Source organism: Malaclemys terrapin, chromosome 8 (assembly GCF_027887155.1).
Source record: "Malaclemys terrapin pileata isolate rMalTer1 chromosome 8, rMalTer1.hap1, whole genome shotgun sequence".
NCBI classification, from domain to species: Eukaryota; Metazoa; Chordata; order Testudines; family Emydidae; genus Malaclemys; species Malaclemys terrapin.
In genome coordinates, this window is record NC_071512.1 from 7,328,407 (window position 1) to 7,350,749 (window position 22,343).

Consider the following 22,343-nt stretch of genomic DNA (forward strand, 5'->3'; position numbering starts at 1 on the left):
AACTGTGGACCAGCGGAAAGTAGATGCTCCATTTGGAAATGGTAACCTCCCTGTGGGAGGGCCTCGCCTCCCAGGAAACATAATTTCTTTTCATACAGACATATTCATCTCATTACAAAAGCATCTGTGTTCCAGTGGCATGTGCCTCATTGGCAGAGAGTGAGAATGTTGGCATGTGGCTGGTGCAGACCCAGTACTGAGGGTGAGCCACATTGGTGCTTCAGGCTGGTGTTCAGAACAGATGGGGATGACAAAGACTGGAGCCAGCTGATGGATGTTCCCAAGAAAGGTACCATTTTATGCGATGTTCAGTGTTACTTCCTTTTGTGGTGTTCTCTCTGTATTCACAGCCAATGCATATTTCTTAATTCTCTGCCTCCTCTGTCATGTACCTCTGGAGAGCAGCTCTAGTAAAATTGCTTTTATTAATTCTTCAGTAATTTATTGTAATTTTTTTAAGTACAGATAATACATGTGATTTTACATTGTCTATGTCTGATCTGTCATGTGCTCAATAAATGAACCAGAATACACACACAGCCCTGGACTGGCTTCCACTTTATCAGCTGAACACTGCTTACCTTCAAGGTGTCTGAGCGTATGATTTTTTCCTCACTCCATAGCTAGGTTGTATGTCTGTGATTGTTGCCTAAGGCAGTAGACCCAATGGTTGGCCTATGTCACCTGACTCAGGCTCCAGGGTCTCGCTTTTCTCTCCCTATCCCTTCCACACAAATCCCATCTCCCTCACAATATCAGTGCCAGGAGACTGCAGTTGCACACAGATTAATCGCTGTGGGGATGCAAAAACATGTCCCTTCTCTCTGGATTGCAGTGGTCACCTTCATGATTATTTTAATCAAGGTAGGTCTGCGGCTTCTAGGGAGAAGCCTTTGCCAACTACTACAGCAGTCCTGGGGCACTGAACAACTTAAACATTTGTTTTGTTTTTTATTGACTTTGAAATATTGGGGGGAGGGATAACTCAGTGGTTTGAGCATTGGCCTGCTAAACCCATGGTTGTGAGTTCAGTCCTTGAGGGGGCCACTTAGGGATCTGGGGCAAAATCAGTACTTGGTCCTGCTAGTGAAGGCAGGGGGCTGGACTCAGTGACCTTTCGGGGTCCCTTCCAGTTCTATGAGATAGGTATATCTCCATATATTATTATTATTATTATTATACATGTTTCCACATGGAAGCAAGCTTTTTGAGTTAAGCTTACACCAAGAATTTTGGCTAATAATCCAGAGGATACAATTTAGGGGTGATTATATTACAACTCCAAGGAACCACCACCAGGTATAAGAGATGTCCATACAGTGTCTGGCACAATACAGTGCAAGTTACAAAAGATGGTTCCTGCCCCAGAAAGCTCACAAGTCTAGGTTTTGGACAGACTTCAGTAGGGGACAAAACAAACTAATAGGATGGGGGTGGGGTTGGGAGGACATCAACAACAGAAACACAAGTTGCAGCTTGCACTTGCCTAAGTCAGCCAGCAGTGATTTGTATGTTTTAGGGCAGAGGTAGGTTTTAAGGAGGGATTTAAGAGGATAAAGGTCTCACATTTTGATGGGAAGATTTTCAATACACAGCTAGTGGCGTAGTAGAAAGTATGGAGGTGCCTTAAAGATACACGGGCAATTGATGTCGGCATCAATGCAAGAGCAAAGGTGTGGTAATTGACAGCTCAGTCCTTTAGATCGGATAGGCTGGGGCTAAATGGTAAAGGCAAGAATATCTAATACAGTAGAGATTGCAAGCCAGGAAAGACTGAAAGGAGTGATGTGGTCAAAGAAGAGCCAGCAGCATTTTGAATGGACTTGGGAAAAATATAACTGGTATCAAGCGCAGAGAGGAGTAGATGACAGTAGTCGAGGGATAAGGAAAGGGCCTGACTCAAGACAGACAGAAAAGGCAGAGAGGAGAGGTCAAGGCAGATTATGTTGATTTTCTATTTGAAAAGGTCAGAGAGATCCTGTGCAGAAAGGTTTTTGGACGCTTTCCTGCTTTTTGGTACTTAGGCAAATGTATGGCTGATATTTAGAAATAAAAAATTTTACACACCCCCCCCCCCTTACATTAAAAAAAAAAAAAATCTTCCAAAGTCACATGGAATAAGCTGCCAGCAACTCTGCGTGGGCTTATATGCCCTCCAGCCCACTCTTGCTGGGTTTTCTCCTAAAACTGGAAATTCTAGTAATAACTCTTTGTAAGTACTATATAGAAAGATTCCTTGTTGTCTATATCTATACTTAAGGATTTGACTGACCAAGGAAGCTATAGTTATTTGGCATGTACTCCTGTGTGATCTGAAATAGGGGAATAGAAGAGCTTCAAATCCTGAATATTTTTTTCTCATTAAAATCTTTAAAATGTCAGCTGCTTCTGTGGAACAAACACACTTTCTGGGTACATAGATTCTGGGCATTTAAACTGCTAGTGTGCTCATGAGTAACAGAGGTCATTAAGTAGCGAGGAGGGGAAATAGCATTGAAACACCCACAAATGGTTGTCTTCAAAAAACATTGGGAGGGAGGAAGAGCTTATGGGGGGAAATTGATTAAAAAAACAGGTCTGGGGATTCTTTAAAAATGTACACCAACCAACCAACCAGCCTGGAGGAGAGACAAGCTGGGATATGAAGGAAATTAATGTTGGTGTGCAGCACCTAGCACAGTGGGGGGCTGATCTATGATGGGTTCCGAGATGCTGCAGCAGTACAAAATAAAAAATAGCAAATAAACTTACTTTACCACTGATGACTGCATTTGAACAGTCAAGGAGCTGTGCTAATAGTAAAGAAAAGCAGTTTTAGTACCAGTGGGGAAGGAAGAAAATTGTACTGCTTAATCCCATAAAGAAACCAAACATCTAGAGGTTATTGGACCCATCAACACTAAACTGCATGGAATACTGCCTAATTACAAACTAAATGGATGAAGAGGGAATCCATTTAACCAAGCACTTGATACCCAATGTCTCACATTATATACCCAAAAGCAAATGAAAGATCTGGTTGCTTGTGAACACTGATAGAAAATTGCTGGATGAACCTTGAAGGTGTAATGACAAATATCAGTCTGAGTTGGGGGAGGCTTCTTGTGAGGTACCAAAGGTATCTGATTGATTATAGAATGGTAGAATTTAGGACTAACCTAGAATAGGGCCCGTTGATGCTCGGCCCTGTACAAAGTTAGATAAACAACCCCTCCCCCACAGTGTGTCCAGTGTAAACAGACAGAAAGGGATGCAACATGCAAGCAGAGTGATGGCAAACGTTAGGGTGGAGTTCAGTTTGGAGGATGTGCTGAGCAGAGAGACATGGCAAGGGAGTGGGTAAGAGCCAAGGCAGGGGGAAGGAAGGCGAAAGCATGCAGAGCAGCGGGAGTGGGGCGGAGGTGAACAGCCACGGGGGACGGGAGCACCCAGCTGCTCTTATTGACATGTCAGTGCTCTGAAGGCGGTGGAAGCCCCCGGAGGCCGGTTTTACACATTGCAGAGACCTGAGCAGGGAAAACCACCCGGGCTTTCAGGCTGGTGTTGAGCTGCAGTTCCTCAGGCAGCCACTGGGCGGCAGGCACATAAAGCGGCGAGACCGGCGAGTACACCCAAAACACCCGTGGGGGGCCGAGCTCACACCCCCCCCCCCCCCCCCCCCGCGGAGCTCCCTTCCCTCCGCGCCGCCCCCCGCGCTGGGCTCTGCCGCCATCTTGCCATTCCCCGGGCGGGGCTCTGCGCAAGAGGAGCCTCAGCCCCTCCGGCAGGGGGCGGGGTTGGAGGACTGGCGAGGAGTAGGTACCCCAGAGCGCCCCGCTGGCAGGGGGACTGTCTCTCCACCGGAAGTAGAGGCCAGTGTGTGTGTGTGTGACCGGAAGCCGGGAGCGAACGGCGGGTGCCGGGGGAGGTTCCCCGCGCGCTGCAGGGGTCGGCGGAGCTCAGCCCAGGGCGGCCGCTCACGGGATGGGGCAACGGTTCCAGGTGCTGAGGTGCTGCTCCTGCGGCACCTTCCAGGTCCACCAGGTGGGGCAGCTTGAGGAGTTCAGGGGGAGGGGCCTTGGGGGGGTCCTGCGGGGGGTTCTCGCCCGGGGGGGGGCAGGTGTTGTTGGGCGGGTTCTGGGGGGGGGCTGGCCCGGCCTGGCCCGGCCCGGGGGGGGGCTGAGGTCGGGGGGGGTCCTTACTCCTGGGGGAATTCTGCACCAAACATTTAAAATTCCGCATGTTTTATTTGTCAAATTTATACAATATAATCACACGAGTTTCAGTCACTTTGGTCATTTGTTTCAAAATACCTGTCAGCAAGTGTGTGTGTAACAATACAGACAACAAAAGAGATGGTTTTTGACAAATAGATGCCTGACTAGGCATATTAATACTAGGGCTGTCAAACGATTAAAAAAATTAATCGTGATTAATCATATGATTAAAAAAAATTAATCGCGGTATTCACGTTAAATAATGATAGAATACCATTGATTTAAACTTTTTGGATGTTTTCAAATATTGATTTCAATTACAAAACAAAGTGTACAGTGCTCACTTTATATTTATTTTGTATTACACATATTTGTGCTATAAACAAAAGAAATAGTATTTTTCATAATACAATTTCTTTATCATGAAAGTTGAACTTACACATGTACAATTATGTACAAAAATAACTATTCATAAATAAAACAATGTAAAACTTTAGAGTCTACAAGTCCACTCAGTCCTACTTCTTGTTCAATCAGTCACTCAGACAAACAAGTTTGTTTACATTGTCAGGAGATAATGCTGACTGCTTCTTGTTTACAGTGTCACCTGAAAGTAAGAGCAGGTGTTCTCATGGCACTGTTGTAGCCGGCGTCGCAAGATATTTATGTGCCAGATGCGTTAAAGATTCATATGTTCCTTTATGCTTTAACCACCATTCTAGAGAACATGCATCCGTGCTAATGAGGGGTTTCTATAACGATCTAAAGCAGTGCAGACTGACACATGTTCACTTTCATTATCTGAGTCAGATGCCACCAGCAGAAGGTTGATTTTCTTTTTTGGTGGTTCGGGTTCTGTAGTTCCCGCTCTTTTAAGACTTCTGAAAGCATAGTCCACACCTCATCTCTCTCAGATTTTTGGAAGGCACTTCACAGTCTTAAACCTTGCGTCAAGTGCTTTAGAAATCTTTAGAAATCTCAGATTGGTACCTTCTTTGCATTTTGTCACATCTGCAGCGAAAGTGTTCTTAAAATGAACAATGTGTGCTGAGTCATCATCCAAGACTACTATAACTTGAAATATATGGCAGAATGCGGGTAAAATAGAACTGGAGAAATACAATTCTCCCCCAAGGAGTTCAGTCACAGATTTAATTAACGCATTATTTTTTTAACGAGCGTCATCAGCATGGAAGCATGTCCTCTGGAATGGTGGCCGAAGCCTGAAGGGGTATACGAATGTTTAGCATATCTGGCACGTAAATACCTTGCAGTGCTGGCTACACAATGCCATGTGAAGGCCTGTTCTCACTTTCAGGTGACCATTGTAAATAAGAAACCGGCAGCATTATCTTCCGTAAATGTAAATAAATTTGTTTGTCTTAGTGATTGATCGAACAAGAAGTAGAACTGAGTGGACTTGTAGGCTATAAAGTTTTACATTGTTTTGTTTTTGAGTGCAGTTACCGAACCAAAAAAAATCTACATTTGTAAGTTGCACTTTGACGATAGAGATTGCATGACGATATTGTCTGAGATTAATTGAAAAATACTACTTCATTTATCTTTTTTATAGTGCAAATCTTTGTAATAAAATAATAATATAAAGTGATCACTGTACACTTTGTATTCTGTGTTGTAATTGAAATCAATATATTTTAAAATGTAGAAAAACATCTAAAAAAATTTAATAAATTTCAATTGATATTCTATTTAACAGTGTGATTAAAACTGCGATTAATCTCAATTTAATTTTTTTGAGTTAATCGCGTGAGTTAAGTGCGATAATTAGGGTTGTAGATTAAATACAGAATTTGAGTAATAATTCTTTTAAACTACAATACAGTAGCTTATTTACTGCACCCCTCAGAAGCAGTTCAAAGGCTTAGGGAAGTCAAGGTAACGGAGGAGCTGAGGGAGAGGGAAGTAATTGCTGGGAAGAATCCTAGGAGTAAACCTGGAGAGTTGTTGGGTGTGGGTGGGAGAAGTATAGAACAGTTGGGGTTTTTGGGTGCGGGATTGTTAGGGAGTTGGGAGCCTCCCCTATGCAAACTCTGGCTGACCCCTAGCCTCTCTTTCAGTCAGGAACATCTGCTGCCCCTTGTGTCCCTGAGCACCACTCAGCCACCCCCGTCCCCTTGTCTCCCTGCACCCCGTCCCCTTGTGCCCTGCACCTATTCAGCCCCCCACTCCAGTCTGTCCTCCCACACTAGCCCATCAGAACCCTAGTATGTGACCTTCCCAGCAGCCCTGTGTGCCTCGCTCTGTCTGCCCACCCCATATCCCATGCCTCCTGACCTGGCCCCGCATGCAAGGCGCTGTGAGGAACGTAGCCTTGTCTCCCTATTGCCTGCTGGCTGCAATGGCCCGTAAGCCAGCTGCCCTCTGTTCTGGTGCCAGAGCAGCCTCTGGTGGGCGAAAGGCTTAACTGCAGCGCCTCTCCAACATAATGTATTTTCTGCAGTGGAAAAAAAAATCTGCAGGGAATGTGAATTCTGCATGTGCGCAGTGGCGCAGAATTCCTCCAGAAGTTGGTGCTTGGGGGAGGTCTTGGCAGGGGGGTCCTGCATGGGACTCTGGCCTGGGGGATGGTGAGGTCTTGGGTTCCAAGAGGGTTAGGGTGGGGAGGGGGTGAGGTCTTGGGGGTGTCCTGCAGCGGCTCTGGCCAAGGGGGTTCTATAGGGGTGCTCTGGCCTCAGAGGGCTGAGGTCTGTTGAGGGCACTGCAGGGGCTCAGAGATCTGTCCAGGTGAAGGGAGACAAGCCGCAGCAGCCAGTGTTAGCCTGGAGCAGTACAGGTGGGTGATGTCTCCCTGTGTGCTGGGCAGTTGGGGCCTGAAGGCAAATGGCACATCCCTGCTATTAGACTCAGTGCTTCCTGCTCTCCTCCAATCATTCTCTTAGGTTAAAAAGAGCAAAAAATGGAGCTGCAAAGTGTGTGGTGAGAAGCAGATGCTGCTAAAGGTGAGTGTGGGGAGACTGTTTCTTTGTGTCATGCTAGAGCCAGAGCGAGGCCTCTCCAGCATCTCAGCCCTCATCTCTGTCTTAATTTCCTTTTCAGGCCTATGGCCAAGGCTCTGGGTCTGACTGTAGACGCCATGTCCAAAAATTAAACTTGCTGCGGGCTGGGACGGAGGTGGCAGCTGAGGGAACATCTTGGTAGAGTACTGAGTATTTCTTATCTGTTCCTTTATTTTAATATGCAAGTCTCAATTAATGTGCTCAACATATCAGACCTCTAAATGGAAACTACCTAAGCTGATCTCTGGAGGGAGTGAATTTCTTACAGTTGCAAAGATGTGGAACACAGTCGTGTCAAGCAAATCTTAGGGACAAATTATCCATGGAACATATTGTCCTAACCTTGTTTTTTCACTAGAAGTCCTGTCAAATAAGTTCAGTTGATAAATTGCACAAATTGCGTTTACATAGTTCACATGCAAAAATGCAGTGGATGATCTTTGAAACTGGCCCTTCTTGTTTACTTCCTGACTGACTGTGGGAGTGGTGACCTATTGCATACTCTGTTAAGCAGTGTTGGATTAGTACTGTCAGGTTGGGAGACTAAATGAAAATCCCCACCTCCTTGTTTGCAGTGTTGGAATTCAAGTAGTTTCCATTAAGTATCAGTGGGCACTCCCCTCTGCTCGTGCTGAGAAGTTTGTTATTGTCAGCAGCATGGGTGTAATGGCCACTGTGCTGGAAAATCTGACTGGTTTTCTGTTTCCGCCAACCACCCAGTCCACTTGCAAATATCTGGGAAATGGGCATTACTATTTCCACTGGTAAATCCTATAATTCACATCTGCTGTTCTGTGGACTTGTTTTCCTACATATTTTTGTTCCTGTTCTCTGTCCCTGGTGCTAATGGTTAGGTGCATATAGATATAAGACAAATACCCTAGGAACCCTAGACTAAATCTTTTATTTTTAGGTGTATAGAGGAACCAGTGAATAATAACAAAGAGAACACAGGAGTTCCACAGGAAGAAAACGTGGGCTGGCAGGTAAGACACTGAGACAAATGGTATCTACAAAGCTAAATCAAACACCAACCAATTGTAAAGTAGCAAAGAGGATGCCATGTAGTGCAGCGGCCAGTGTTCCCTCTAAATTGTTCTGAAGACTGTGTGCTATAAAACAAATGGAGAAACTAGCCCGTGAGTGAGGAGGCTCCAGGACAGTGTGTGAACGGAAAAGGATGTGTGGAAGCTCTGCTCCATGATGATGTTTTGGAACATAACCACTAATACAGCTCAGTTTGGGATCTCTTCCCATGAAATGCTGAGCACACTCAATTCTTATTGAAGCCAATGAAAGTTAGGACTTTTAGTATCTCTGTGGTGACTCCACCTGTGGGGGCTCCTTGGAGGAGTCATTCTGAGTCATTCTACAACATTGTAGGAAGAAGATGTGGAATTCAGTCCCTTGGTCAGCCGGTGGAATAAGTATCTGGACAAGGACAGTGAAGATCAGGAGGAGGAGGTGTATACAGACAGAGAGCAGGTGTACTCCCATAAAAAGAACATTGTGGAAGAACAAAGGTGCAAAAATAACTTCTTCCGTAAGGCTTATTTTAGCTTGATGGTGGGGATTTGTTGGGCAGTATTTTGGGCATGTTCACTGAGGCTGCAGTGACCAATCCGAACTGACCTGAGGAGTGTTGGGTACTTGGGGATGAAAACCTCACCTCTTGGCAGATCTGCACTTTTTTAATCTATGAAATTTCCCATCTGAGCTAATCTAACATCTCTATGAATTCCCATCTCCTGCTCCCCCACCAGGAAACGCAAGAGCAGCTTCTGCCACAATGATGCTCTGGAGTGCTTTGAGGAAAAGGGAATGTATGGGCTCACTGGCCAAGCCAAGAAAGTCAAAACCTTTGAGGTATTTTGTTGTAGCAAATGTTTCCTATCTCTAAATTATTTTCTTTGGCCTTGTGTGTGTGCTTCATTCAAAGGTTGTTATAAAAGTCATTTCCCCTCCTTTCCCCCACCCTTCCATGTAACCATCTGTTTCGGGGAGGCAAGAGGACTAAATCTGCATAACAGTAGTTTATCTTTGAAGGTTATAGTTAGGCAAATATAGTGCTGTTTCTGTGTAAACTAACCCCCTCTGCCTGAGTCTCCCATCAGTACAGCATGCAGTGATTGCATGCTCCTCCCCAGTAAGTTGGCTATAGCTTAGGGCTGCTGTCAAAATCTCCTGTTAGCCCAGCTACTCTACTGACTTTTCCCTATTGACCTTATATAGTATGGTAATAGGGGGGTCATGTAAGTATCCTAGCACCTCACAACCTTATGTATTTATCCCTTGTTCAGAATGGGGATGTGCTAACCATCCCCATTTTACAGATGGGGAACTGAGACACTGAGAGACTAAGTGACTTGCCCAAGGTTACACAGGAAGTCTGTGGTGGAGCATGGAATTGAACCTGGATCTCCAGTTCCCAGGCTAGCACTGGACTTGGCTGGCCTTCCTCGCTGCTCCTGGTATCATGCTTTCCTTGCTTTTGCCACAATTGGGCAGTGACTGCTTGTTGTATCAAGCAGTAACAGTGTAGTGGGTGGCTCTGGCCCTGTTGTGCAGGAGTCAGTCAGAGGGTGGTTGTCACAAGTATCGAGTTTGCCGAATATGCAGTCAGCGAAGAGATTTCACAAATAATTCTTTACTCTGCCCCTTTCTTAGTTCAGTTTCATTTGTCCTATGGTTGAGAGGAGTGAAATACAACTTCAGTAAATAACGGGCCAACCTCCAGCCCATAATTCTTCCAAGCAGGCCTCCTTTTTCAAACCAGGGATTGGATGAAACTGCACCCTGGGCAGCTGACTAAAGAAGAGTTGCTGAGCTACACCCAAACACCAAATGTCCTGGTTTCCTGAGCTTTCCCAGTCTGAGCGCTGGTTGTAAACCATTTTATACCAGTATAACTATATTTTAGTTAGCGATGTGAATTTTTTTAACCAAAATAATGAAATCAGTATAACTGCTAGTGTGGACCCCAGTTTAACAGGTGCTTAGTGGTGTAGCTTATTCCCTCATTGAGGGGAGGAGAAAGAGGCAGGATGGTTTAAAGCCTTGGACGTGGGAGACCCAGGTTCGGTGTCCTGCTCTGCTAGACTTCCTGTGGTACCTTGGGGTAAGTCACTTAGGGTTAGTGTTCTCCATCTGTAAAATGGGAATAATAGCACTGCCCTGACCCTGGGGGTATTGTGAGGGTAAATACATTAAAGATTGAGAGGCACTCAGACACTACAGTGATGGGGCAAGATTGGTACCTAGAAAGATAGTGTATAGACAGCCCAATAGAGGTCAGGAGAGCAAACCAGCAGGGTTCCCCTTTCATCTGCATATTTAGGATTATATGCTGGTGACTAATTAAGTGATGTGTAAGTGAAATGAAATATTTGGATATACTCAACCTCTAGTGAAATACAATTTCAAAACAGCTCCTATTCTTTGGACAGTAGAGCTGACCTGGGCAGAGTGGGTTCTGCTTCATGACTGTTCTTTTTCACCATACGTCAGAATAGCTGGCTCTGTACCAATCTCACCTCTCACTGGAAAGTAAAGTGATGAGGAATAACAGTGAGCCTGGTTGGAAGAACAGGATTACTTCTTGCATATCTGTCTTGTCAGTTCTGTGTTCACCAGGCTCACTGCAGTTAGGCTATAGCACCAGCAAGCACACCCATTTTGTTTTCTTGTTACAGAGCAGGAAAGATTCACCAACTGTAGCTGACCAGGCCTGCAGAGATTATATATGTAACAGCGTTGTGGTACCTGAGAATACACCAGCTCCTGAGTCAACTAATGTCACTGTGTCCAAGTGGGGAAAATTTCTCCCGTCTCCTAGCAGCCATAATACTGGTTACATAACCCTTGCAGCACAGACGAGCAGTTGGAAGTTAGAGACACAGAGGGCCTCTGCAGGAAACTTTCTAATGTCTGATGGATATCCACAGCAGGAGGAAGATTCTGAATCTCCAGGCACAGGTGCCCAAACTGAACAGAGCTTCACTAACAATAAGCGTACAGCACAGAAATATGCCTCAAAGCTTCATAGCACCACACTGGCTGCCAGGGGGCAGACTGCCTTTGACATCAGTCATGCAGCTATTGGGGATGTGCTTTCTGGAAAATATAAGGACTGCCTGAGTAGGGCAGCGTCTGGTGTTGCAGAGAACAATGAAGGCAGGCAATGCTTGGCAGGCACTGTGATGCCAGCGAACTGTTTATCTAAGGATGCTGTGACCTTTACTTCTACAGATCCTTTTGCTAGCTCTAGTGGGGTGCCTCAGTGTCTTACTGCTCCAAGTAGCAGCTTCTTTTGCACAGATGATTTTGATGATCTTTGAAAAGTTCCAGGCTCTGCACTTCAACTTTCTTGCCTGTTCTCTCCCTCCCCCCCGGTGCATGATGACCCTTAATGCCTGTTGGTGGTCCCTAGTTTAAGGACAGAGTCTCATTTCCTCACCTTCTTCCAAAGTTTGAATTAACATGGAATGAATTTCCTAAAGGAAATATCCATAACCTTTCTCTGACATTCCTATATGGAGATGTACATTTCTGTATGGAGAAGAAAAACTGACCTGAGACTTTCCTTTCAGGTATCTGACTGTTCAGAGCAATTATTGTGGGGTTTTACTGTTCACGAGTAAAAGATTTTGTTGGCAATACAATAGGTTCCTCTGGTAGTGCATTGTACTCTCCTAGTGGGTGTATCTGAGGAGGAAGTTGAAAGGTGGGCTCTTGCCTGGCCAGAAGCATGAGCTGTGCTTTTCCCTATAGTTCCAGAGGCAAAGCCCTGCTGCTGCATAACTGTCACTGGCTGTAGTGACCCTTAGGAGAGCCAATACTTCACTAAGAGCACTGCTAGGCCCTACTCATGGAGGACTGGGTGCTTCTCCCCCTCTTCTATTGGAGATCTAATGTTTTGAAAGTTCATTTGTCTCTGGAATTAACTTAAGTGCTTCTGTGTCATTACCCCAATTGCTCTTCTTCCATTACAAATTAATAAAGAACATTAGTGTGCAGAAAAGGCCTGAGCGTCTACTACACTTCTCTACAACTCAAATACGAGCCCTCACTCCTGCATTGACTGTTTTAATAGTAGGGCAGACATGATTTAAGCTAGTCATTCCTCCTAGGGGGAGTGAGGAATTTACTAAGTGAGCTGGGAAGTGTAGCTATTCTCTCTAAGGGCTTGGAATTTGCTTCTGGACTAGCAGATGCTATTGGGTTGTTAGCAAAATAAGGCAAGAACCCTCCTCTGATACTTGTGTAACAGATACTAAGGCAGAGGGTTGGGAGAGCCCTGAGAGCTGAAGCTGGGTAGTCCAGGGATCTCATTGAGATGTATCACCTTACGGTAAGCTTCTGTCAATCTAGGGCTGCTGTGCGTTCTGGAGTAGGTGCCACCACAGTTGTTTGTCATCTCTCTAGAGAGAAGTTAATCCTACTCTCTTCTAGAACTCTTGTCCTCCACTCTTTATCTAGGATTAGATCTATACCTACAACAGTGCTGGGTGCTTGAATATTTGCTGTAGCATAAGAAGCAGTTCCCGTCTCAGCAACAGTCACAGCTTCTAGAAAAGTGAGAGACCGTTGATTAACTTCTTTACTTTGCTCAAGTCCTTGAGTTCTCCCTGGTTAGATGTTCTTCCTAAACTAAATTCCAGCCAAGATGTATTAGTGCGTTGCAGTTTGTCCCAGGAGCGGCTAGGTTACCCTACAGATTTTACAGTCAGGTAATCTGATATTTCACAAACGAATAATTAAAGACAGGAAATATTTATTTTCCCCACCATGGAAACAGAAAAAGACAACAACCGCTCTGATAGGGAGACAAGCATCAGTGTAGAACTGCTGTTCAGTTTTCATCAGTTCACAGGAAAGTGCTCTCGCTTACACAAATGCCATTAGGAGCGAGGTGGTTGCTTGGAATACTGGATGGTATCCAGTGCTGCCCCAATGTCATATTTCTTTGCCTGTAGGAGACGGGTCAGCCATCCACCATCATCAGAGAAACCCATGGAGAGCATCTGGGACAGAGATTCAATCAGGCGGGGGTCTGCTTCTGTTAAATCAAAAGTTATGAGTACAAAGTGGGATTATACCTACAGTTTAAACAAACAAAGCAAGGAGCTGATGGAACTTGTGCTGTACCTACATAGCAGCGATCAACTATCACCATGTTGTATAGCTAGTTACTTATCAAGGATATATCCTTTGACCTGGTTTCCTAAAGAACTTAATTCTTGATGCCGTATAGTTCAACAGCACATGCCTTATTGTAAATGCATGATCAAACTTGACTGCAGCCATTCTTCATGTAAGAATGCTAGAGATCATGCGGTGGCTATTATGGCCCAGAATTCCATTACTGGCTCACCCTGGTAAGTGCCATCTTACTCTTATGAGCTGCCCCTCACAGGAAGCAAGGACAGCATTTCCTAATTGACTGCCTTTTTCAGGTTGGCTGAATGAACCATAGTTTAAATTAGCTAACTGTTTATAGTTGGTATTGGTGGAATATCCTTATTAAGAGTCTCTGAATTCCCCCCTTCCCCCACCTAGTATTTACTACTTCCCCATAAATCTTGGGTGTTTTCCAATTTTATTTAGTGCATCTGGCAGTATTTGTCAGTTTGTCTAGTGTAATTTTTCATACAAACTGAAGTGAGGTGAAAGTGACAACCTACATGTCATCCAGGGCAATACAAAAACCAAAAACTTCTACCACCACTCCAATGAAATGTTGCAAGAGATGGCAACAAAGTCTTAGCTGTAGTTTAGCCATAGACAAGGTTTTCCGCTCTTTGTTCTTACAACCCATATGATGGACAGTGTTAAGGTCCTTCTACTAGCAACCCAAGAAACAATAGGCTTAATTGAAAAGGGACAAGTCGTTGACCAAAATACAGCTACTCACCTGGTGGGAGATGTGGATAGAGTGCAGCTTCTCGCAGGCCTGTAGGTCCTGGTCTAGGGGGAACCTGAAATGGATCTAAAGAGCTGGGACCCTGTGTCTCTGGAATTTGGAGAGACTGCAGTTCACCTGTGGAGGGATCCACTTCTTTTGAAGTTAAGTGGGTCCAGTCCTCATCGCCCCCTGCAGAACTACTGGATTCATCCTGTTCCTGTAAGTGTAAAGAAAAAGGAGCCAATGTCTTGCACAGTTCTCCAGAGTAGGATGCAGGCTCTGCTATTATCTACCATCGACATGAAACAGGCTCATTCCTTTCCTTTAGCGAGAGGAGTTTATGGGATTGAATGCCAAGATACCAACAGAAGTAGCTACTCACAGATCTATCTACACTGTGATTTGTGCTATTAAAATCCATTCCAATGATGCTATTTAGTTTATAGTAGTAAGAACCAGTTATGGCTGTGCCTAACGGCAAAAATGAACTTGTCATGTCTGTCATCTAGTAAAGGAATTCACGTACCTGCGACAGGAAATTGCTGACTTCCATGGGTGTGGAAGGAGGCTCTATCACCATCTCCTGCATCTGCTCTGTAATAGAATTTTCTTTCTCAGGGACAGGTTCTTTACTACTCCCTTCTGGTTTGGTCTGGCCAGTCTGGCTAGTGGAACTGCCTCCAGGCTCAGAATCACTCTGTGAACTTGGACAAGGGGGAGTCACTTTGCTTTTTTGTCCCCCATGTTCCACATCAATATCTACTTCAATGCCTAGGAAAACAGTTGAGGGGGAGAAGAGTCAGTACACTTGTCTCCAAAGCACAGTCCTGGAAGTTCCTTCAGTGATCTCACATTAATCCTAGTTATTTTAAGAGGGGGGGTGGGGGGGGAGAGAGAGAGAGGAGAGGGGACTGTTCTATTTTCCATCTACAGCTTCTCATCCCCTCCGGGATACTTGAAGGTAGAAGTCTAGCACTTACAATGCCAAATGGAGCACCAGCTTGGTGCACATTTTCATGTATACTGTTGTACACGTGCTTCATCTCCTCCTGTCAGAGAGCGCTGCTCACTACATTAATTTAGACTAGAGGATGAAGGAGGGAATTATTTACAATCACAGGAGTCACTTGAGTTACCACCAATTGTTCCCAGTTAAATACTGACATTACACAATAAAGTAGCATATGCCTCATCTTTTGCCTCAGTCTGAAGAATGAGGCTCCTAGTGGTCTCTAGTATGTTTGCTGGAGACTAGACCACATCTCAGTGAAGTGGGAGTGAGAGAAGGAGAAACATGGAGGTTGCCAAGTTGAGTGGCCAGAAATGGCTCAGGTCTCCTGTGAGGCAGAAGTAGGCCACTGTTCCTGTTGATACAAGCTATGGTAAAATGCTGGATTTGGGATAGTCACTTACCAAGAGGACTTAGCATGGCTGCAACACTCTCTCCAACATTCTTTAAAAAGGTGACTTGGTCCTGTGGCTGGCTGTTAAAGGCTTCTTAAAAAATAAAAAAATAAAAAAAATTTAGCTACTGCATGTTAACAGAAATTAAGAGTACAAAGTTCAAAGAGGGGTTTTGGTAATTCTACCAGACAATCCAATCCAATCCCTCTCACTCTCACACACACCTTCAATCATTAAATTCCAGCAAATCTCATTTAAAAATACTTAATCCAAAGACTCCCTACTACTCTGCAAAAGTGATCAGTTATTTTACCTTGAATACTTCATTGACCAAGTCATTCCATCCTTACCTTGCTCAGGGTCTGGATTTTGGGGTGCAGCACTGGCTTGTGGCTGCTCAGAGTTTTCACATGGAGGGGCACGGCCAGGGTGCCCCCAGCCATGTATCCATGCAAAGGGTGGAACCCCATGTCTCATCTTACGAAGCCAGCGACCTCTGGGAAACCACTGAGGGCGGGGAGAAGAAAGTTATGTAAGTCCACATATTTAGACAGAATATTTTAAGTATAAGCCACAAGATACAGCTGCCTGTTATCTACAGTTTATCCTACATTTAGCGGTCCTCTACAGGCTCCCCTCTAGACCAGTCTTTCCCCCTGCTAGAAGTTAGTTTTGCTCACCTCAAATGGATTGAGCAGCGGGCTTTGAAACATGATCATGTTGTGCTCCTTGTGGATGCCTTTCCCCTCACAGGTGCTGCATAGGTCATAGTCTGGGCAAATAGTGCATTTGAATCGAGCACCTACCACTGGTCCTTCACAGCCATCACAGATCACATTGGGGTGTACCACATTGGGGGGACGCTCCTGGTTGCACTGTGAACGGTGCTCACGTCTGCACTCCTTTTTCTCTAAAAAGAAAATGCCTTTATAGTGCAAGGAAACAGGTAGATTTCCATTTTAAGTATTTAAAGGAATATGATCCATTGAAAGTTTCTATAGATGTATTTAGTAGTACATAATATGCACACACTAGTTTGTCACTGAAGCCCTACTAATAGAGGTGCCCATGTTGCCTACTTATGCACTATTCATAGGACTCATATTGAATAGGAATATGAGTGGACGGTGATGGAAGGAGCTGTCTGCACTATGATAGGTTGAGAATCCCTGCACTAGTTTATACAGATGTTACTTGCAATACTGTTTGGAGGTTAAAGGAACCACTGGATTTTAGTAGATTACCTCTTCAGAAAAAGATGAGCATCTGTTTGAGGCACATTCCCAGTTATTTTAATTCAGAGGTATAAGGCATCAATCTTCAAGCCATTATTTTTAGAGCAGTGGAAAGTTCTCCATTTACTTTAATCTTTCCATTAGTTTATCTGCACTCAGGCAAGAGTGCCACTTTTAAATTTTAAGTGTAGTCCTAGTTTTAGGAAGTTATGTGATTCCCTCTGGAGTCGGGCAAATCTTTTTTAGAGCTCCATCTTAGACTACTGCATTAGTGGTTTGGCTCAGACAAGAATAGATGCTCTTGCCCTCAACTTTTGCTGCATACCACAACCTCTAGTCTGCAAGAGGAATTTTTTTTGGTATTCTTCTCTTCCTTCATTAGTCAAGATACTGCCTCTACTACGCTGTTCGTTGTATGATTTAGACTAAAGTCATACACAGGAAGAAGCCAGCATAAATATGGATCAGAGTATGATATTGAGACCAGTCTATTCAATAGCTCCTAACTAGTTCTCATGTGAATGGGTATTAAAAAAAAAAAAAAAAAGCCACAACACCACAAGAGTCCTAAAATAAAGAGGCCTGCCTTGCTGAATATATTGCAATTGCTAGTGTCCCGCTCTTTAAATCAGAGCCAAAAGTCAGCAATGCCCCTCAAGTGTTTTGGACCAGCTTTTCCAGGTTAGATTTTTACATTGTTCAGATCACTCCAGTGCAAGAATCATTAGAGGACTGGTCAGAACTAAGTTGTGCATTAAGGAAGTAGTTTCACCCCCCCAAACCTACACTTGAGAAATTTTTTACATTTCATTAAGGCAGAGAATGGATAACTTTTTTCCCCACTTAATCAGTCTTATAACTTCCACAGTCTATTCCATTCCTTAACTTGTATCATGCCAGTACCAAGATCCATCAAGTTCGTGCCCCATTGTTCCAGGCATCATGCAAACATCAATACAATATAAACTTTTCAGGGAAGTTAAGAGAAAACAAGCAGATTTAACAGATAGGAAGGGAAGGACAAGGAGCAGTGATCTGTAAATCTGCAAACTGTGCATGCATCAGTCTTTGAAGCTATGTGAGGAGAGTGAAAAGGTACATGTGAGCACTGACTCCAACCATCAGAGTGCTACTATGAAGCATGTTAAAATGCTAGTAAAACCAGAGAGGAGTACTGAATGAGTCATGATTAAGAATGAAACTGCACACACCTTCTCATTGGTGAATAGTACTAGTGAAGGTCCAGCCATGTTATTTTTTTCTTAAAGTAACTATCCAATGGTGTGAATTTTGTATTAGAGTAGAATCGGACAGTGGATTTGCTAGTTTATTCCCTGCTCAGCAAAATGGAATAGGGTTTCTCCAAGCCCATAAACACCCTTTTTATGCTTTGTTCACTCTACCCTCAAGGGACCCATATCACAGTGCCATCCTTGTAGCAAAGGAAGGCAAGCGTGGTTCCTTGCCTATTGCTCCGGAAGCAGCCAGTGTGTGATACAGAGTACCTGAGGAAGGGTGAGCTCTGAGTACTACCTCTGCCATACTCAGTAACTCATTACTGAAGCACAAGGCCAACCATGCATCTCTTTGTGGTGGTACAGAGGCTGTCAAGACCAAAGGTTACCTTTGATGTAAATACGAAAAATGCCATCCTTCACATATGGCAATGCCATCTTGAGTTCTTCATCACTGGAGAAGGCAATCATGTCCCCATCTTCATCTGGAGAAGACAGAGATTAATAAACTGGATAGAAGTGAATCAGGAAGAGATGCAAGTAAGTCCTTGTTTTCATACAGTGACATGCTCAGTAGTCTTAAGTATTTTGCTAGGAATGGAGACTAACAATCAAGCAACACCTCACTGCTTTGAATGTTAGAATCTGTCTGTTAGAGGGAATAAAAGTGTTGATTATCTACCCTCGCCTCAAAATGGCACTTGGTTCTTACTCACAGAACCCAGATTAGGCAAAAGAGGACGGTAAAACCAATTACAGTGAAAACTGTTATCTGGCCTATTGGGGGAAATGGGGTGGAGGTTCTGGTAAATGAAAAATTCCAGTTAATGAAGAGGGAGGGAGTTTGGATGCAGGAGGAAGCTTGGGGCAGGGGATTGGGGTGCAGGAGGGAATTTGGGGTGCTGGATCCAGGCTGCACTCACCTTGGGCGCCCCACAAGTGGCAACCTATTCCGGCTGCTCCTAGGCAGAGGCACGGCAGGCGGCTCTGCGCGCTGCCTCCGCCCACAGGTGCCACCTCCACAGCTCTCATTGGCCATGGTTCCCAGCTAATGGGCGCTGTGGAGCCAGCACTCAGGGCGGGGGCAGTGCTCAGAACTGCCTAGCCACACCTCCGCCTAGGAGCGGCAGGGACATGTCACCACTTGCACGGAGCCGCCCGAGGTGAGCGCTGCCTGGATCCAGCACCCCAAAGCCCCTCCTATGCCCCAACCCCTTGCCCTAAGCCCCCTCCCGCACCCAAACTCCCTCCCAAAGCCTCTGCTCCCTCCCGCACTCCAAACCCCTTGTGGCCGTTCCTCCGTCCGGGAACAGCAGAGACATGTCGCTGGTTCTGTGGCGCCACACCGAGCCAGGTACGGAGCCAACCGGACTATAAACCAGACTTTCAATGAAGATCAGAAATGCTGGTTTATACAGCTTTCCAGTTGATCAAGTGACAAATAAAACAGCTTTTACTGTACTTAGACCCAAAGTTTGACCTACTTGATTATGCAGAGTTGTAGCCAAGTCAGTCCCAGGATATCAGGACCAACTTCTGTTGGAGAGAGACACAAGTTTTCAAAAGCTCCTCTCAGTCACCAACAGAAGTTAGTCCAATAAAAGGTATTACCTCACCCTCCTTGCCTCTCTATTTGAGAGTAGTTCGTTTGATAAGGAAGTATCTTCTGTTTACACACCCACTGCACTGGTATAGTTTTAAAGACACATGCGCTGCAGCAATAGTTATGTTTAAATAAGTCTCACTGTGTCTGCAGTACTACGTTGCCACAGCAGCAACTCCCAGGAAGAAGCTAGGTTGCAGAACTGTACATGTTCTTGTTAAGAACTGGCAGTGGTGGGAACTGAGAAAAGTCTTAGAAGGAAGCCATTTCACAATAAACAAGTTGAATATCATCTGAAGAAAACAGGCTTCTGAGTGTAAGATATTTAAGAACTAAGTAGTTGGCACTGGAATATGTTGCTCTTTGATCAGCACTGTATGAATAATACTTTAAAGGAAGTTTGATACATCCCATAGAAGTGGGCAAGTCTCCTCAATGCTTTGCCCATTTGCTAAGAGCTGGTCTAGAGACTAAAGACATTGATAAGAAAGTGTGAGATGGATACTGTGTGAACTGAACTTCAGTTCATGTTAGTGAAGGGTTGGCAGAATAGCAGCGAGAGCTTTTCTTTCTGTAATTTGAGCTAAGACAAGTCTCACTTTATGTACTTTCCTTCTAAGGCTGGTCTTCACCCACAGTGCTACAGCAGTGCAGCTATGCCATTGCAGCGCTTTAGTGAAGACGCTACTATACTCCCATCAGCATAGTAATCCACCTCCCCGAGAGACGGTAGCTATGTCAACAGTCCACGTATGGGGGAGGGATGGGGTGTTAGATCAGTATAACCAAGTGACTCGGGGTGGAAAATCCACACCCCTGAGCAATGTAGTTATACGGACTTAAGTTTGTAGTGTAGACCAAGCCTTAGGGTGACCAGACAGCAAGTGTGAAAAATCAGGCCAGGGGGGGAATAGGAGTCTGTATAAGAAAAAGATCCCAAAATCGGGACATCTGGTCACCCTACCAAGCCTTAAGCATGTACAGAGGTACAAAAGAAAGCTTATGGACCCTGTGTAAGGAAGTTAAGCTCTTAAGGCAAGACTGGCCCAAAGCATTGTTCCAGGAGCTATTTGCTGTGCCTGTTTTCCTTCAGGGGAGCAGCCAGGTCCGCTCTGGGGCATCTCTTATCCGAGAGAAATATCAAGCTCTTAGCGATACACAGTGGCGTCCGCCCTTCCTCTTCGAGACATTGGAAGTAGATGAGAAGTTAAAAAAAAACCCGCTTATTTATCAAGAAGCCGGTGACGTTTCATGACTGCGTGTGTGACCTCTGCTGAAAGGAACAGCGCCTGACAACCCACGGCCCAGGCCTAACATCAGCTGTGTGAGTGTAGACGTTCGGCGGCGTGACTTCGGGTGTCAGGTCGGCCCCCAAGGGAACGGTTCAACCACACGCACTCGCTAAGGGCCAACCAAACTCAAACGGGGGTGGGGGGGGGGGAATAAAGGCTTTTCTGCCCCCATCAGTGACCCCAGCGGGTCAGGGTAGCGGGGGGGGCCCAGCCTGGAGCGGGGAAAGCAGCCCGCTCCGGTCAGCGGCGGACCCTCCCGGGGTCCCTCAGTCGCCTCCTGTCACCGCACCGGAGACCCCGGGCCCCGCGGGGCGCTCACCCTTGTAATGCAGCTGGAAGGCGCCGGGCGCCGCGCCGGCCCGCAGCAGCCCCGGGAAGAGCTCGCAGAGCTTGTCGCGCACGGCCTGGTAGCGGGCGGGCGGCTCGAGGGCGAAGCGGCGGATCTCGCGGACCACCTCCTCCTTGCCCAGCAGGTAGGCCTTCACCGTCAGCGCGGCCATGGCAGGGCTGTGGCGCAGCAGGAATGGGCGGCGGGCGGCTGGAGAAGCGGCGGCGAGAGCGCGGCTGGGACCCGTCAGCTCCCTCCGCCCGGCCGCCTTATACCCCGGCGGCGGGAGGCCGGGCCTGAGCCGGGAAAGTCCCCACCCCTCGGCGCCCCGCTAGGGGGAAGGCAGGGCGGGACCCAGCGCGACTCGGGCACCTTCTCAGCGCCCGGGCGCGGGGGGGGGGGCTCCAGGGCTTGAACCTGAGGAGCCCGCCCGTGGGGCGGGGTATCTAGATTTGGGGGCGTGGTCTGGAGCCTGAGGAGACGGGGGGGGGTCTAGACTGAGGAGCTGTGGGTCTGGAGCCTGAGGAGACGGGGGTCTAGACTGAGGAGCTGTGGGTCTGGAGCCTGAGGAGACGGGGGGGGGGTCTAGACTGAGGAGCTGTGGGTCTGGAGCCTGAGGAGACGGGGGGGTCTAGCCTGAGGAGCTGTGGGTCTGGAGCCTGAGGAGACGGGGGTCTAGACTGAGGAGCTGTGGGTCTGGAGCCTGAGGAGACGGGGGTCTAGACTGAGGAGCTGTGGGTCTGGAGCCTGAGGAGAGGGGGGGGAGGTCTAGACTGAGGAGCTGTGGGTCTGAAGCCTGAGGAGACGGGGGGGTCTAGACTGAGGAGCTGTGGGTCTGGAGCCTGAGGAGACGGGGGGGGTCTGGAGAGTGAAAGGACGGTAGGGGAGGAAAGGCGACTAGAGCCTGGCGTGGGGCTTGAGGAGAGGGAGGTATTTGGCTCCCGCTACTGGGAGGTAGCGATACCCGATCCCGAGTGGGTGGCGACAGCCCACAGGGAACTCGCCTTGTCCAAGCCATAGGCAACCGTGACTCAGCAGTTTCCCCTCTGCTCCAGTCAGAGGAGATGGCGGTGAGGAAGGCCTGCCTGGCACTAGCTGCCCACGCCCACCTGATGTTTTGGGTGGG

At 46.3% G+C, this 22,343-nt stretch overlaps 2 protein-coding genes across 2 annotated transcripts; one reads left to right on the forward strand and one right to left on the reverse strand.

Annotated features, from left to right (window-relative positions):
* The first annotated feature begins 3,879 nt into the window (after positions 1-3,879).
* On the forward strand, positions 3,880-12,238 carry MRNIP (MRN complex interacting protein). The gene is made up of 7 exons (XM_054036901.1): positions 3,880-4,023; positions 7,100-7,159; positions 7,257-7,354; positions 8,130-8,202; positions 8,600-8,739; positions 8,980-9,082; positions 10,909-12,238. Exons 1-7 carry the CDS (start codon positions 3,964-3,966, stop codon positions 11,551-11,553), a joined length of 1,179 nt encoding a protein of 392 aa, XP_053892876.1. The 5' UTR covers positions 3,880-3,963; the 3' UTR covers positions 11,554-12,238.
* Positions 12,239-12,972: 734 nt separating this feature from the next.
* On the reverse strand, positions 12,973-21,478 carry SQSTM1 (sequestosome 1). The gene is made up of 8 exons (XM_054036900.1): positions 21,209-21,478; positions 18,384-18,479; positions 16,205-16,434; positions 15,875-16,031; positions 15,534-15,617; positions 14,647-14,891; positions 14,130-14,337; positions 12,973-13,274 (listed from the first exon to the last, which is right to left on the reverse strand). The coding sequence occupies exons 1-8, from the start codon at positions 21,387-21,389 to the stop codon at positions 13,117-13,119; spliced, it is 1,359 nt and encodes a 452-aa protein (XP_053892875.1). The 5' UTR covers positions 21,390-21,478; the 3' UTR covers positions 12,973-13,116.
* Positions 21,479-22,343: the final 865 nt, after the last annotated feature.